A 15,034-nucleotide genomic window follows, 5' to 3' on the forward strand; every position below is an offset into this window, starting at 1 on the left:
GTACTGATATGGCCATTGGAAATGGAGAGGTTTTGTAATCGCGGTTGCTTTTCTATTCACCATCCTTTGATAGATTGGACCACAACCATCGTACAAAGGAAGAAGGAACAAAAATTTCATTTCCAAGCTTGTGAGTGCACACAGTGAAACTGACCAAGAGAGGAGAGGGATACTTTGAAAGAGGGCTCTTCTCGATCACGGCCACAACGCATCCGATCCCATTTCTTTTGATAACGTGAAAGTTTTTGTTCCCTCAAGAGCATCATGGGATCCTCTTGCATAGTGTGTTTATGTCGTTCGCCACGTCATGGACTTAGAGCGCCATGTTGAGTGTGGCCTTCGCTTTTAGGTGGCAAAAACAATGGCTTGAACCTTCTCCTTCATGGTCGAGTGGTCTCGGTTGTTGGATGCCATCAACAGATGATGGTCACCTCTCGTGTCCAAACTTTCGGAATTCCCATGGGAGAACCAATGTGCGCAATTCCGTCCATCCACCCCACACTACACCTATTGGTTCAAGTTGACGCTCAAATTTTGAATTCCGAAAGCGGAGACGAAGAGAAGTTTCAGTCTCTTGATCTTTTGTTCTCAGTCCTTCGAACTATTGTGCCACTCTTAACAGTATGCATAAGGAATGAATGACTCGATCCATGCCAAAAGACACACACACACGTGCACGCACACACACTCCGACCAAAAAAATGCGATATTTTAGTTGGAGTAGCTCCAAAAGGTACTTTCGGATCCAAGGTTGCCCGAAAAGAGGGGAGTAACTCTAGGGGGAAATTTATTCTATGATGTACAGTACAAAGAAGAAGCCCTGGTTTTCAGTCCTCAGACGAAGAAGCTAAATTTTGGTCTTCTCGTTGAACCTCTTTGCTTCAAAGGTCATTTGCTCGTCTTTGGGCGCGAGCAATCTTTGCCAGTGGTCGAAATGAAGGCCAAATGAAATAGAATGGTTCAATGAAGAGATGCGAATGAGGAAAATTTGAGTGCCTAATGTTGACTCTCAACTGCATTGGCCGCAAAACCGCGACTTTCATCAAGGGTTGGAGAAATGCACCAGATGGAGAGGGAATAGATGGAACAACATCAACTTTTCAATCTCATGCTCTACTTTTCCCTGGAGGGTGTTCCCCCCCACTTCATTGGGAAAGAGCATTGACAGCTGTAGGATTTGGGTTTCATCAAGCCACGCATTCTAATAAGCTTTGTCCATTTCCTCATTTCTTTCCCCAGTTCCCGAGATTGAAATCGTGGATGAGCGCGACAAACAAGTGGCCGAGAAATACTACAAAGGGGGCAGCACAATCGAGCTCAAGTGCATCGTGAAGCAAATTGTCGGTCAGGCCCCTGAATACATCATTTGGCACCACGAGGACCGGATGCTCAACTATGACACGGAACGAGGAGGAATCAGGTGAGCCACCCAAAGACGGACTGATCTGTCACATCATTTTTGGATTGGCAAGTGAAGGCGAGAAGTGGTAGCCAAGGAGCAGAGTAAAGAGGAGGAGAAGGCACTCAATCAAAATCCGATGCGCCATTTGCTCGGATTTTCAATATATGCTCTGCTAGCAAAGCCCTTTGACAATATGCAAATCGCAAGATGGTCTCCAATTTCTCGTCTCTTCAAGGAACTGCTCGAAAGTCACTTTTGTCAAATATTTTTTTAAACCAAATATGCGTCTGCTGAATCGGCTTCGAGGCTGCTCGTCAAGTCGCATTCTATTCTCTGTGGTGGAGTGTAGTACGTACAACGCCCGACAGAAAGAAGCGTGGCTGAAAGAATGAAAATTGATACGATCATAAGAAGTAACCGCTGTCTGAAATTCCTCTCATTATTCCCTGTTCCAGTGTGAAAACGGACCTCCTCAAAAGCGGAGCACTGAGCCGATTGTTCATTGCTCGGGCGGGAAAACGAGATTCCGGGAATTACACTTGTGGAATGAGAAATGCTCAAACCTCTGTGACAGTTCATATCCTCAATGGTAAGTCGTCGTTACTCTCACTCAGACACGGAAACTTTGCTACTCAGCCAAGCGAAAGCGCCTTTGGAACTATATGAACGCAGCTATCATCATCATCATCACCATCATCATCATCGTCTTTTCCGTCTTAAATTTAAGACATGCTTACTTCGTCATGTTTCCTAGCGTTGGGGATAGACTTCTTGGGGGAGTGTATTAGAGCTCTAGAATGAAAGAACACTCACAATTGGGTGGCCCCAATGTGAGCTCTGGCAACTGAAACTTTATGACGAGATGCTAGGACCGAAAAGCCTTCCTGAATAGTGTTGTAAAGGTAATGGGAACATACCAAGAAGTCAGAAGCCTGAAAGGAAAGAATGAAAAAAAGGAAGGAAGGAAACCTCTAAATCCAATAAATATCTTATTGCCACTATTTCCGATCCGCTCATTGGTGGACGGTCTCCCAGTTTTACGATTTGTTTTATGAAACCTGTGTTTTGAAAACCTGCTTGGAACTTCTTGGAACAATAGCTTTCTGGGATTCTCCGTTGGGAGCTCACTTGCTCAATCATTTCTTAAAGTGGGCATTTTGATCCCAAATAGAAAGTGCACATTGCACAAGAAAATAAATTCCACTTCAACGAGTTGGCTCAATGCAATACCAGTCTCCGTAGCTTCACAGATCAAATTTCATTGTTGTGATCTTGACGTGGAACCTCCTTGTTCCACGCATGGGTTCATTGCTTCATTTTGTTCCAAAGTGAAAGGAGCAGAGGACAAAACCGAGTGTGAGCATAATGGCATAGTCAAAGGTTGCCCTTTATGTAGCATGTAAACATTACTCTTTGAACCAACAACTCTTATCATTATATTCATGAACATCTGTGGGAGGACCTTGACGTGCAAGAATCTCAGTGTCCGTTAGGAAGTCGGTCGGTCGGTTGGTCGGTTGGTTGGTTGGTTGTTGATCGTTGGTTCTCTTGTTGTTAACACATGCTTGGTTAGGTCGGTTGCTAGCTACCCAACTGACCCATGTGATCCTGGTGGCCTTTGAGAAAGAGAGTTCCACAGGCTGATGTGGCAGGGAAAAAAGAGATCCGAGAGGTCATCATCCATCAAAATCGTAGGAAATAATCCTTCTTCCGTCAAAGAGTCGTGTACTGAATGCAGTGGTACGAACCAACCATCGCCTCTGTCTGCTTGTGAGCATTCCTTGCCTGCCTTCATCTTGTTCTATGTCTCTGTCATGTTCACTTTGTTCCGTCTGGGAATAGCTTTTGAGTCCGGGATGGATCTATGAGATATGTTCCATCCTGGAATACCATATGGGAGAAGTCAAAAGTGAAAACCAAAGGATTAGGCGGCACATTACGCCATGTAAATTCAACATGACAGGCACATTAAACGTTAGAGACCAAGACGTATTTGAAGAGCGAGTTGTTCGTTAGCATGGCATGAAAGAGTGGTGGCCTTTGAGTCGGGGAAAGTTAACTTCTTTCGACGCATCAAGCTTCTAATTTCTGGATCCTATAAGTCTAACCCACCAAATGCGAGGCTTTTACACTACGTCATTACTTGGTACTTGCATGATGGGATTCGACTCAATTGCAATAATCTAAGAAATAAATATTACGTCACTAAGGAGACAGTAAATGATTTTTTTTAAATTCAAGTTTAAGCATTTGTGTGTATGTGTGTTTCCACGGTTCTAGGGAAAGAACGATCCGTTTGTGATGCATTTTATATCAAATGCCCCCTCAACACTAACTAAATTCTCTTGCAGAGAGAGAAGAGAAATCGACAAGTGTTGCATTGTATTAAGAGATTAAGTGCATGACGAATTAATCCCACCATTCTTTTGTTCCATGGATTTTTCTCTTCAGAAGATTCAGTTTGCTCTTTGATATAGAGCCAAAGGGCTAGAGAAAAAAGGGAGATCATGTTAGTATCTAAAAACGAAAAGTTAACGTTTCAAATGTTTGATGTTGTTCCGCAAGCATCCCATCAAATTCAAGGAACTCTTCGAAAGTGTCAGATAGCAGAGATCCTCGGTTCTTCAGCATTGTCTGAATTGTGAGATAACTTATTTGGCTCCCATGGGCAAAATACTAGGATAAGTTGTTTGTTGCTCCGAAACAATTCAGCCCTCTTCAGGAAATGAATAATTGCAATTCAATTGGCTTGCCACTCCCCGAACTTGTTTTGCATCAACCTTGATTACAAACTACCTTAAATTGATCTTTACAATACGATTCAAAAACATCGAATAATTTGGCCAATGGCCAAAATTTAACTTGATCAAAGAGTGTTCCTCAAATGCTCAGCCCTCCAATAGTGCCCTTGATCATATGGAACATGGGACATGCGTGTGCAAATTTTCAATTCGCAGTTGAAATTTGCAAAAGCGTTATGGTCCATTTTGGAGTGGCCGTGAGAGATAAAAAATTCCTGTAGTGCGGAGGCGCATTAGTTACTTCTTTGGATTTTGACCTTTACGGAGGAATTCAGTTCTAATGAATTCTATGTACAACTTTGTTATTTTTCATCAGAGCGGTGTGCGAGGCGAAATTTTTACTCTCCAACAAATTTCAACTCTTAACAGCTCATTCGCATGTTCATCTCGTCCGTTTACTTCTTTTTCTCTATGCTAATTCCTTGGCAGAATTATTATTCCCCCTCGCTCGTCCGTATGTTCAAGCACGATGAAATGACCTTTTTACTTACAGCAGTCCAAATCTTGCACGTACCAACCAACCGACCATTATTCTCCTCTGTGTAATACGGGGAGTGCCAACCTATTTTAGTCGTGTGAACAACACTACTCGAGGTTGCAAAAAAAACGGCACCTTAAAATGGTCATAAGTACAGTTGTCTCCATATATCTTTCACCGTCTGGTTCAGTCTTATGAGAAAGACGGCCAACACTTTGGCCTCTCCCTCATCCCAAGGGAACACGGACCATGACCAGCCACGGATTGCAAACTTTAAAACGCAGATATCAATCAGGTGGGAGTATTTTGGGGGAACAATTCAGCAGGCTAAAACGAATAAGGCTCTCATGGAAAGGCCATAGGGCGATTTTTAGTTGGTTTCGGAAGGTAACTAATTTTATATAGTAGAATCTGCCTTCTAGCCCAAAATCTGTGAGTTTGGTTGGTTTTTTAAAAAGGTGAAAGGAGGATAGTGGGTTCCTCTCAGAGGTCTACAGGGAGCCTCTGCAAAAGCTGGGATACTCAAAGCCTTTGGTTGGCTCATTTATCAGTGCAACTGGACCAAAAATGAGGGTCGGTCCAAAATGGAACACGAGAATGAAGCCCTGTTGCGTCGGGAAAATTCGCTTTCATTTTCTCACTCACTCACACCCACTCTCAACTCAAGTTCTAATAACGAAACCAATTGCACAACTCCTTGGTTTGAGGAGATTCTTGTCCTCTCATATCCGCAAGTAAGTAGTGAACCAATTTAGGAGAAGTCTCAGATTTGTGGTCATTGTCAGTTTCGTCTCAATGAAAATAATGTGGTTTCTCAATGTTTCGGAGTGATGGAGAAAGGTGGCCAAATGGTTTAGTGGGTGATGCCAAATGATGGCGGTGTACTCCTGAAGAATGGGATTATGACATTGTTGGCAGATTTCCGAAGGCGTTTGTTTTCCGGGCGAGAAGCGGAACGAAAGAATCAGACTGCTCTTCTCAATAAAGCCTCGTAAACGGGGAAAGTGGGGATCTTTTGATCTCGAGCAGATAAGAACTTGGGGGATTTTTGCTAATTTGTTGCTTGCTAGGGCTACTCAGTGCCTTTCGTAAAGCTCAAGTCGAGGAAGTTTCGAGTTTCAAGAGCTAAGGGCTCCTACCTCAAAATTCTGCTGAGACCTAGATTTGGGGGAACGAACTCTTGTCCCATTTCCGGATAGGAACCAAGCCTCTCTTTTCGGGTTAGAATTCCGAATTTAGCCTCCTTTCGGCTCCACTGTACTGCAATTGGAAGATCACCGAGCTAAAATTATGTTGGAACGAAGAGACTTAGTTGGTGTTCGTTACCTTTGAGACCTTTTGTCATGGCCATAGTGCTGTATATTGCCAAAGGTCATTGAAATAGGACAGGATTTTGTAAGATTGGAACACTATAAATGTTTTATGCCACTTTAGTAGACTAGATTCTGAAGTCGATTTTTTTAAGTGGGCGTTGGTGAGTGTTCTCGTTCCGGATGTAGCATCATTTTCTCTCTGCTTAGGGCCATTAAAAACTCTCGGCAAATTAATGACCACACAATAACACATCTTTCACGGAATTTGCATAATTACCGCTCTACCAGCTTGCCTCCCCTATTTTTGGGAGGGTTAGACATCTTTCATTTCGTGGGACTTTTATGATGGTCTTTGTATTTGCTCATCATTTGAGGATTGCTTTAACCCAAGTGAAAACAGGAAAACTCTTTGAAGTGGAAGACAGAGAGGAAACTAGATTGTTTTTGGATGAGAAAGAATTTTTCGAGCCCACCAATGGTCGGGTGCGGGTGAGGATTTTGTTTCATCCTTGGAATGATTGATCAAGTTCGTGGAAGAGGTGGAACGGAGGATAAAGCCCACTAACACTTCTGCTTCCACACTCCTCACCCAGGGACTACTTAAAGTTTGGACCATATCCCTACCGAGTCAGATTTGCTTAGTGTGATTGCTCGATCAATCTCACCTTGAAAATAAGCGGCCCAGGTTCTCGTTTCGTTGAGAATCGAATCCCCGGAGAAGGTTTCCTGGCCTTCGAGTAGTCCTTTACATACTTGATATTACCCGACTTTCCTCTTCTTGTACCACTCGCCTATCCCGGGCTCAAAGTAAAATCCTAATCTTTTTTTTTCAACGGATATCTTCAAATCCTATTGTTCCTTGAGAACTAGGACTCAAGTGGTTCGTTCTCACGTAGAACGTTGGAACATGGAATATTTGAATATTTTTTGTCAAAATATCAGTTCCCATGAAATGGTGCTCCTTTGTATTGTCCCTGTATTCCTATTCCTTTCATACATGATTTCAAAGAGGTTTATTTGCGCTATAGGGAAAACTTGAAACAGCAATATTTTCAAGGGTTTTAAAGATAAATATGATCACATTGTGGCAAATTCATACGGCGCCCACGTTGGTTCAGTTGTTTAGCCAATAGTATGAAAGTAGGGGCAAGGTTGGAATTGAACGCAAATAATTCATGGCAACCGGTGCATTTATATTAATCGACTTCATCTAACAATGTAAAGCCAGGCAAATCCGTGTTTAATCCAATATTAGACGCCTTCCATTCTCAACTCACGCCCACTGAACTGAACCGTTCCCTCATAAATTGACCCAAGGGCCTAAGGAATGGATAACAAGTTGTATTCGGCCGGCATGAATGCCACGGGTGGATTATTCCACTAGATTTAAGTACATAATCATGACATCGAGAAGGCTCCAATGAGGCCATCCAAAGGCTCTTCCAGGCCTTCAGGCACGCATACATTGGTTTGAATAGAACAAAACGGGTAGAATAGACAACTTTTTTTACAACTCTTGCTAGCATACTAGAGGCGAGGATTTTGCACACTCCCCTTAAATGGACACGTGGTCGGCAATTTTCCATTTCAACGGTATTCCCGTGCATTCGTTAAAGGGTCATTTTGGGGGGGTACTTTTGCTTCTATCCATCTGACAATTTCAAGCTAGATCCGGTTCCGAATTGGACTTTGGACTATTGGAAAATCCACTTTGAAACCTCAATTTGACTGGGCACCAGAATCTCATCCAGTTTTACGTACTCGTCGCCTGTGCGGGTGTCCCTGTCCCTCGCACTACGTGGGATGAGCCCTCGCACCCGCACCGCATATACTGTTCCACGGTCGTTTCTCGTCGCCTCTTCAGTGCTAACCTCATTGGACCATAGAGACTTTGTTGGTCCTCTCCATTGTATTTGGTAATTAATTAGAAATCCTTGAAGTGGGAAATGAAAAGGGAAAGAGGAGGAGCAGAAGGAGAAGGCCTTGAACGAACTTGTTTTAACCGCACCACTTTCACCTCTGTGCTGCATGCAGCCAGCACCCAGTGGAACCAAATGTTCCGCACAGTTTCATTCTTCCCCCGAAGGCTAGCGACACTTCGATATTGCAGAGACCATGATGTGACAAGTCATATTGGATTAGAGCAAATGAAGTAACTGCCATTTGTTGTTGTTGTTGTTGTTATACACACTGGTGATCAAGTGGAATGTTCTTTGATTTTAGATGAGCTTGTTTTAGGTCAGAACACCCATCCATCTAGAAAGCCCACCTGTCTTGGTCCAATTTACCTTTCCAGGAACCCAATATGATCGAGGAAGGTACCCATTGGCGAAAGAATCGTAATTTCCTGCCACCAATAGATCGGCCTGAACAAACTGACCATCACGATGGAAGGCCACTAATTTTGTTTGAGCTCCTTCCTCTCTTCCTCGTTCTAGGGGCCGGTAGTTATAGACAGTCCAATACGAGGAGGCGCTCTCTCATCTTTCATTATATTAGCCACGGAGAATCCAATCAAACGGTTTTGTGTGGCCTAGTACGAGTATGTGAGATTGTGTGTGTGTGAGTGTGTATGTGTGTGGGAGAGAGATTGGGGGAAGACTTTTCCACTTGGTTCCTCTCAAATGAGCAGATTCAATGGATGCATTGGTTTCCATTGAAGAGTACGCCTATTTCGGATCGAATAAGCAAGGCCGTGTGAAATGAGTTGGCTTTTTATAGTCGGCTTGCGTTTAGAGTGTGTCGAGACTAAGCATTGGTTTGTTGGTCGAGAAAACGTCTCCAATGATGGAGAGAGTGGGTCAAAGGGCTGTAAGTGCTATTTTTAATTATAAAGAGCCAACTTTGTTCTTCTTTCCGGGAGCCTACCTGGGCTTATGTCACAAAGAGGACGTAGTGGGTCTTTCAACTTTCGACTCAAGTTGAGGCTCAGATCAAAAGCTAGTAATTACGCTATACAAAAACCAAGCAACATACCCCACCACATTGAGAAAATCAGTCCTCTTGCCAAGTATTTATTGTGCAGCAGAGTAGATAAGCCTAACTTTCAATTTTATGGAACACGAGTTTCCATTCCATTCCATCAAACAATGTTTTCAAAAATCAAAATCAAAATCAAACAGTGTCAAAACTTCGACCTTCCTTTTTCTAATGGCCGACCACGCTTGAAAATGTCCAAGATTGGTTCCAATCAATCCAAGAAAAGCCATCTAAAGGTGTCCATTTAAACGGCAGGCCATTTGGAAGTTGGTTCGAGTAGTCTCAGATGATAAATCTACATTTCAGGCTAAGTTTGAAATAAGGGTCGCGAGTCAAAGCACACTTCCATGTTTGAGATCCCGTAGATGCGATCAATTATTCAAAGGCCTCCATTGGATATCCCACCTAGTGACCCCATTTCTGAAGTACTTCGGCCTGTTCTGAATGGTTTTTCTACTATCTCGGAGCCTCTGTCCAAATAAACGCAGCGTTGGATGCCATGTAAATAGTCACAACATACAAGAATGGTCTGTAACTGATGACAGCGGCCATAAATCAGGCTTTTTTCGAAAATGAACCCAACGTACTTGTAGCTTTGGGATGACATTTTCAAACTCGAATCGATGAAAATATCCCAATATCCTCGCAGATTGCCAATGCTGCCATGTAAATAGTCACAACATACAAGAATGGTCTGTAACTGATGACAGCGGCCATAAATCAGGCTTTTTTCGAAAAAGAACCCGACGTACTTGTAGCTTTGGGATGACATTTTCAAACTCGAATCGATGAAAATATCCCAATATCCTCGGAGGTTGGCAATGCTGCCAGACAACTTTTTGTTTTCATGAAAATGCGAGCACTCGCCATAAATTCGAAATAAGGGAGGCAAAACATCAAAAACATGCTAAAAAGGTGTTTACCGTTCTTCGTAGAATCCAAAGTTTTGTCTTTGGTGGATGGGTAGGGAAGGAAGGAAGGAAGGAAGGAAGGAAAAGGAAACTGAAGATACTGCACATTGTACTGCGTCAGAAATCCCCCTTTATCGTTTCCTTGGATGCAAGATTGCAAGTCAACCTCATTTCTACATTGACTTGAGCTAATTAATTTTGGGCCCCGGCGCAGAAACTGATTATCGGTAACTACAGCAAAACGTTCGATTTGCATTGGTGTCACATTAATCGCAAGGCTCCCACGTGTATTGAAAATGAACCGATATGATTTGGAAGGAAATTGGTTTTGGATGAAAGCTGACTCAGGCGTGTTTCAAAGTCCGGCATCAGAGGGCATTATCATCCCTAAGACTTGGATCTGGTCCTTCTTTTCAGGCGAAATCCCTGCGGCAATGCAGTCGGGGTCGTCATCCCAGAGAGTTCAGAGCGCATGGTCCTTATTGGCCTTGCTGGCCTTGTTGGCTCTCACTCAATATGTACAACAAAGGTCGCATTATGGCCCTGGTACCTCCCCAACAATGAGCCGTTCCACCCAAATCCATGGCCATACCAAAAATGTGGAACACGAGAGTCAAACTCACCAATATGGACACGATGGAACCGGAAATGAGACCACTGATAGCCATGAAGATCGTCCTAGGTTTTTCGACCCCCAGGCCTCGGGAGTGAGGCCGAGGAGCTGTTCTGTCGGCCTCTTCATTCAAGTGAGGTGATGGGGCACATATTGACAATTGTATGCCAAGCGCCTCCCTTGATTTCCGACAAATATCAAAAAAAAACTTCAAAAACCCCGCCCAATGCCAAGTTGTGTCCATACAGAAGAGAGATTGATTAATCAAACCTTGAGGTTTTAGTGTGGATCAGAACCTGGTGTGAGTCATTTTCACGAGTAAGTAAGTGCCAAGTCACAGGTTGAGTATGTATGTTCACGTAGTATGTCTTGATCCTTGTAACTAGCTGAGATTCAATATTGATGGACGTGACATTCTTTATTAGGGTCAATCTTTCATTAGGCATGGCCCCTAACTATGAGGGTTAGTTAGCCTCCAGTTGTGGCCGTGGATGTTGTGATGCCTCGCGAGATGATGACGATGTCCTTTTCACTCCTTAATTAATTCCTATTCTAGATCTGATGATGGAACATTCTTCGTTCATGCCCAACAAGTTGCTCCAATATTGGAGCTGCTCTCGAGAATTCCAGGTCAAGTGTGAAGTTCTACCCAGAAGACAACCCACCCTCTCCCCTCGACTGTTCAAAACCAGAGATACGAAAAGAATTGTTCTTCGCCGAGAAAACCACGAGCCGTACTGCACTTCAGACCCTTAAAAGTCCAGAAGGCACTTTGTTTGAATAAGGCGCGGCAGCAGCACTTTTTCCATTTTGAATGGGGGGAGAGCCCAGCAGAACCTCAATATATAAATTTTAGCGATGAATTTTCTTCATCCCCCACAAGGCTGATGTCCATTGTCCAACGTGGAACTATTCGTTCTAATCTACAATGTGGATTACCTGAGCCCAGATCCACGGCTTACACTAAGCAAAAACAGGCCTGGAATGAGTGTTTTTTTGTCTCCTGATCCACTCTTGCTTTATCAGTCCAAGGCTACTACTCTACGAGGAGTCACTTGGCTCCTCGTGTGATGACTGAAGGTTCCAGGGAGCCTCTGGCGTAATCCCTCCGTCTTTGGTTCCCTGATGAAGATCAAGTCGAAAATTGGAATGGAACCAAGCGCTCTGAAAGACGTCGTACATTCCTTCGATAGTTCGTCGTGATGAAGTCGGCACAAAAAACTTCGACGGAAGAGGGAAAAGTTCAAATTGTCTCTGGAACTTCCCCGACACAATGGCAGCCAATTAAAGCGTCATTTGCTGAATCAAAAAGCCGACCGAACAGCTCGATTTTCAATCTTTGCCAGGAAGAAAAAAAGGCCAAGACCAAGGCCGCCAGTGAAATGAACTTTTTCGTGCTGAAATTGAGGATGCCAAAGAGGATTCTCGTTTCGCCTCAGTAACTTGGCGGCCCTTGGTTTGTTGGGTCCCCATTGGAACAGCTCAGTCCAACTAGATAGGAACAAGAAGTGATGGATCGAACCAAAATCTCCAAGAGACATCCAATGCTTCAACTAGAAAAAAGTCGTTGTTTGTTAGTTCGAGAAACACTTTATCAGTGGTAAACTGAGACAGAAACTCCTACGATGATTTTAGGTCTGGCCGCTTCATTGTATTTTTTTTTTTATCAAAGTACATGAAAAGGCGCGTACTTGATTATTAATGCCTGGAGTAATTGTTCCGCTCATTGAAGAAGACAGTGACATGATATAAATAAGTTGATGTTGAAAATATTTCTTACCTCACGAACTACATATATAGTAACATTGAACGACATTTTTTGAAATGTAATATGAACTCATCCTTTACTGCAAACAAATTCTTTAAACCCCCTCTGACATTTTATTTGTTCTTGCCAATAACGATAAAAATACCTGTTTATTCATTTATGAACGTGCTCTCTCTTTTGAAATACACACCTTCCAAAAAATCCCTTTCTGAATTTGATCGATGAAATCACCAAACCTCTTACAGCTTTGCACTTAACACAATAAATCAGAACAAAAATACAAGAACTTCTTTGGACCTAAATTACATCTCGAAACACATATATGGTTGTCGTCAAAAATGTATCGTTTTTTACTCCCTAAACTTTGAAATTTTGTATCAAAAATCATCACCGAGGCCACACATTGTGAAATCCACTGATCACTGATATTTTTACAGAGGTCACTGTTTTATTAGAGCGCACGGTCAATCAAAGTTGCATAAAATTTATAAGGGACTAATAATTTTTTTAACGTTTATCTTATTTCAAGAATAATGTCAAATCAATATCAAAATACATGCATGAGTAACTGTTTTTTTTTCCTTCGCAATTCCGAAGTCTTCAAGCTTCAAAGTTACATTTTGTCTATCTTGGATAGATACACTATGAGGAATGGAGGCCTGTTCATTTGATAAATATAATGATGTTTATTTGCAAGAACGAAATGACTGTTTTTGATTAATTCGGTAAGACGATACATGCTTTACTCACATAACTACAGTATTCACACCGGTGCTAAATTGGGCGTAGCGGATGAAAAACATCCTTGAATGTTGGACTGGTCAATATTCATATTTGATTAAACGCTTGGCCAATTCGCGATTTAGTATTGTGACGCAATTAATAACCTGATATGAGGAAGAAATCTGTGCAATAGTAGTTTCTTTTGCAATAGGTATTTCCCTCGTTTTTTCATGCATCTAGACGCTCTATCTCTATTAGGTTACTTACGAGCGTACATCCGTGTGATCGGCTCCGATTTTCTTTTTTGTTCTTTTGTCTCCTTCAATTTTGCTAAAATCATGAAAACGCTAAGTCAACAATTGAGTTTAATGCTCTTTTAAGCACTAATGAATAATGCATTCTTTTTTTGTTTCAAATATTCCTGATACAAATATGAAACATGATCTATTTTCTATCTGAACAGTGAGGAGAAAATTAGCTTTAGGTTTAGATTCTGCTAAAACAACTCCTTATCAAATGCGATGAATGTGCAGGGCGTTAGTTGTTCCTCAATAAAATGAACGGATTATAGTTGCAATTACTTTGGCCAAAATAACTAATTCATTACAGAACCATTCCTTGCCTAAAAATGTATTGGCGTTACTCGATGCAATTACTTCTCCTAAAATTCTGATTTTCATTCAGATGATCAATATTTTATCTTTTTGTCCCATCATGCCATACTTCTCTATATCAATAGGTTGTTTTGTTTTCAACAGTTCTAAAATTTGAAGTTTTCCTGTTAACTCGTTGCACTAATGAGCATTGATATGGTTTATTTACTTAGCACACCATTGCTCCCATTCTCGATTATGTTTATATAACAAGAAGTTCCATGGGAAATATATTGTAGAAAAAAAAGTGACCTTTCAAAATTTAAACAACTGCATGTCTAAAACAGTCTCAATCCTATGCTTCGTGGATATTTGAGAGTGGAAGGTGAAAGTCAAAATGAAAATAGATATACAAAACAATGTTTTATTCTACATTAGATAATAACAATAAACGTCATAAATTACCTGACGCTGTAAGAATGATTTTGCTTATTTGATAAATCATCCCTAAAAAATATTTTTGGCATCGTTTTTTTTCGCTGTTATTTGAAATTTTCTTCGACAACATTTCAAAGATGATACTCTTCTGTAGTATTTAATTTCTTTTTAAATACTTAGCTACTTTAAGTAAAAAAGTATTAGCATTTAATGACTTACCTATTCCTGCAGTAAATATGATTTAGAAATTCAACATCTTAAGATGAGATATTTTCCTGGTCTCAACTAACGATTCTTCAAGATTTGCAACCATAACTCCAAAAAGTCACGATGGAAAACGGTATTGGAAATTCTCAAGCGTATCAAGCTTTCTTGTCAGAAACCTTTGACATTCCTAAATCGTGGATGGATATGGAGACAGTTGGGAAATTTAATGCAACATTCTCAAGCCAAAGGAAATTTCGCTCTGCATTAGCCTTTTTTAAAATATGTACCGAATATGACTATTAAATGTTTTACCTTTTCCTGGAGTGAATATTACTTAGGATATTTCATATCTAAAACTGAAATTTTGATGTGGTCTCAACTAATTATTGTTGATGATTTGCAACCATGATTCAATTTAGTCCAACGGAATTTAAAGAAGGAGATATGAACAATAACGTATTGCTATTATAATATGATTTGATGCTGCAAACACCTGTTGTTAAATGGCAGCACAATTTTGAGCCCCGCTCTTCCCCATTCAGCANGCTCAATTAGTTCTCCGACCACGGGTTGTTCTGTAGTTTGCTCAGTACTTTCGGTGGCAATGACACTGGCAACAGATTTTTCCTCTGTTTGAGTGGTCACGTCTTCATAGGTTTGGAACACAAAAGGTGGAACGGTAGTGTCTTGGGAAATGATCTCCTCGTCTGTGGTAGATACGGTGTCCACATTTTCAAAAGTAGCCACTGAAGGTGTGGGAAGCTCATAAATCTCGACATCCACCTCTGTGTCTTCTACCAATATTTCG

General features: G+C 41.5%; 1 protein-coding gene across 2 annotated transcripts in view; it reads left to right on the forward strand.

Annotated features, from left to right (window-relative positions):
• The window catches only part of LOC131879272 (obscurin-like), a 68,340-nt gene extending 56,614 nt beyond the window's left edge, over nucleotides 1-11,726 (forward strand). The window contains exons 5-8 of one of the 2 annotated variants that reach the window (XM_059225546.1): nucleotides 1,240-1,420; nucleotides 1,858-1,991; nucleotides 10,302-10,819; nucleotides 11,054-11,726. In XM_059225546.1, coding sequence (XP_059081529.1) covers nucleotides 1,240-1,420; nucleotides 1,858-1,991; nucleotides 10,302-10,639 — 653 coding nt within the window. In that variant the 3' untranslated portion in view covers nucleotides 10,640-10,819; nucleotides 11,054-11,726. The remainder of the gene's footprint in view (nucleotides 1-1,239; nucleotides 1,421-1,857; nucleotides 1,992-10,301; nucleotides 10,820-11,053) is intronic. The other variant, XM_059225545.1, reaches the window with a different exon arrangement.
• The last annotated feature ends 3,308 nt before the right edge of the window (nucleotides 11,727-15,034 follow it).

Source organism: Tigriopus californicus, chromosome 4 (genome assembly GCF_007210705.1).
Source record: "Tigriopus californicus strain San Diego chromosome 4, Tcal_SD_v2.1, whole genome shotgun sequence".
In the NCBI taxonomy this organism is placed as follows: Eukaryota; Metazoa; Arthropoda; class Copepoda; order Harpacticoida; family Harpacticidae; genus Tigriopus; species Tigriopus californicus.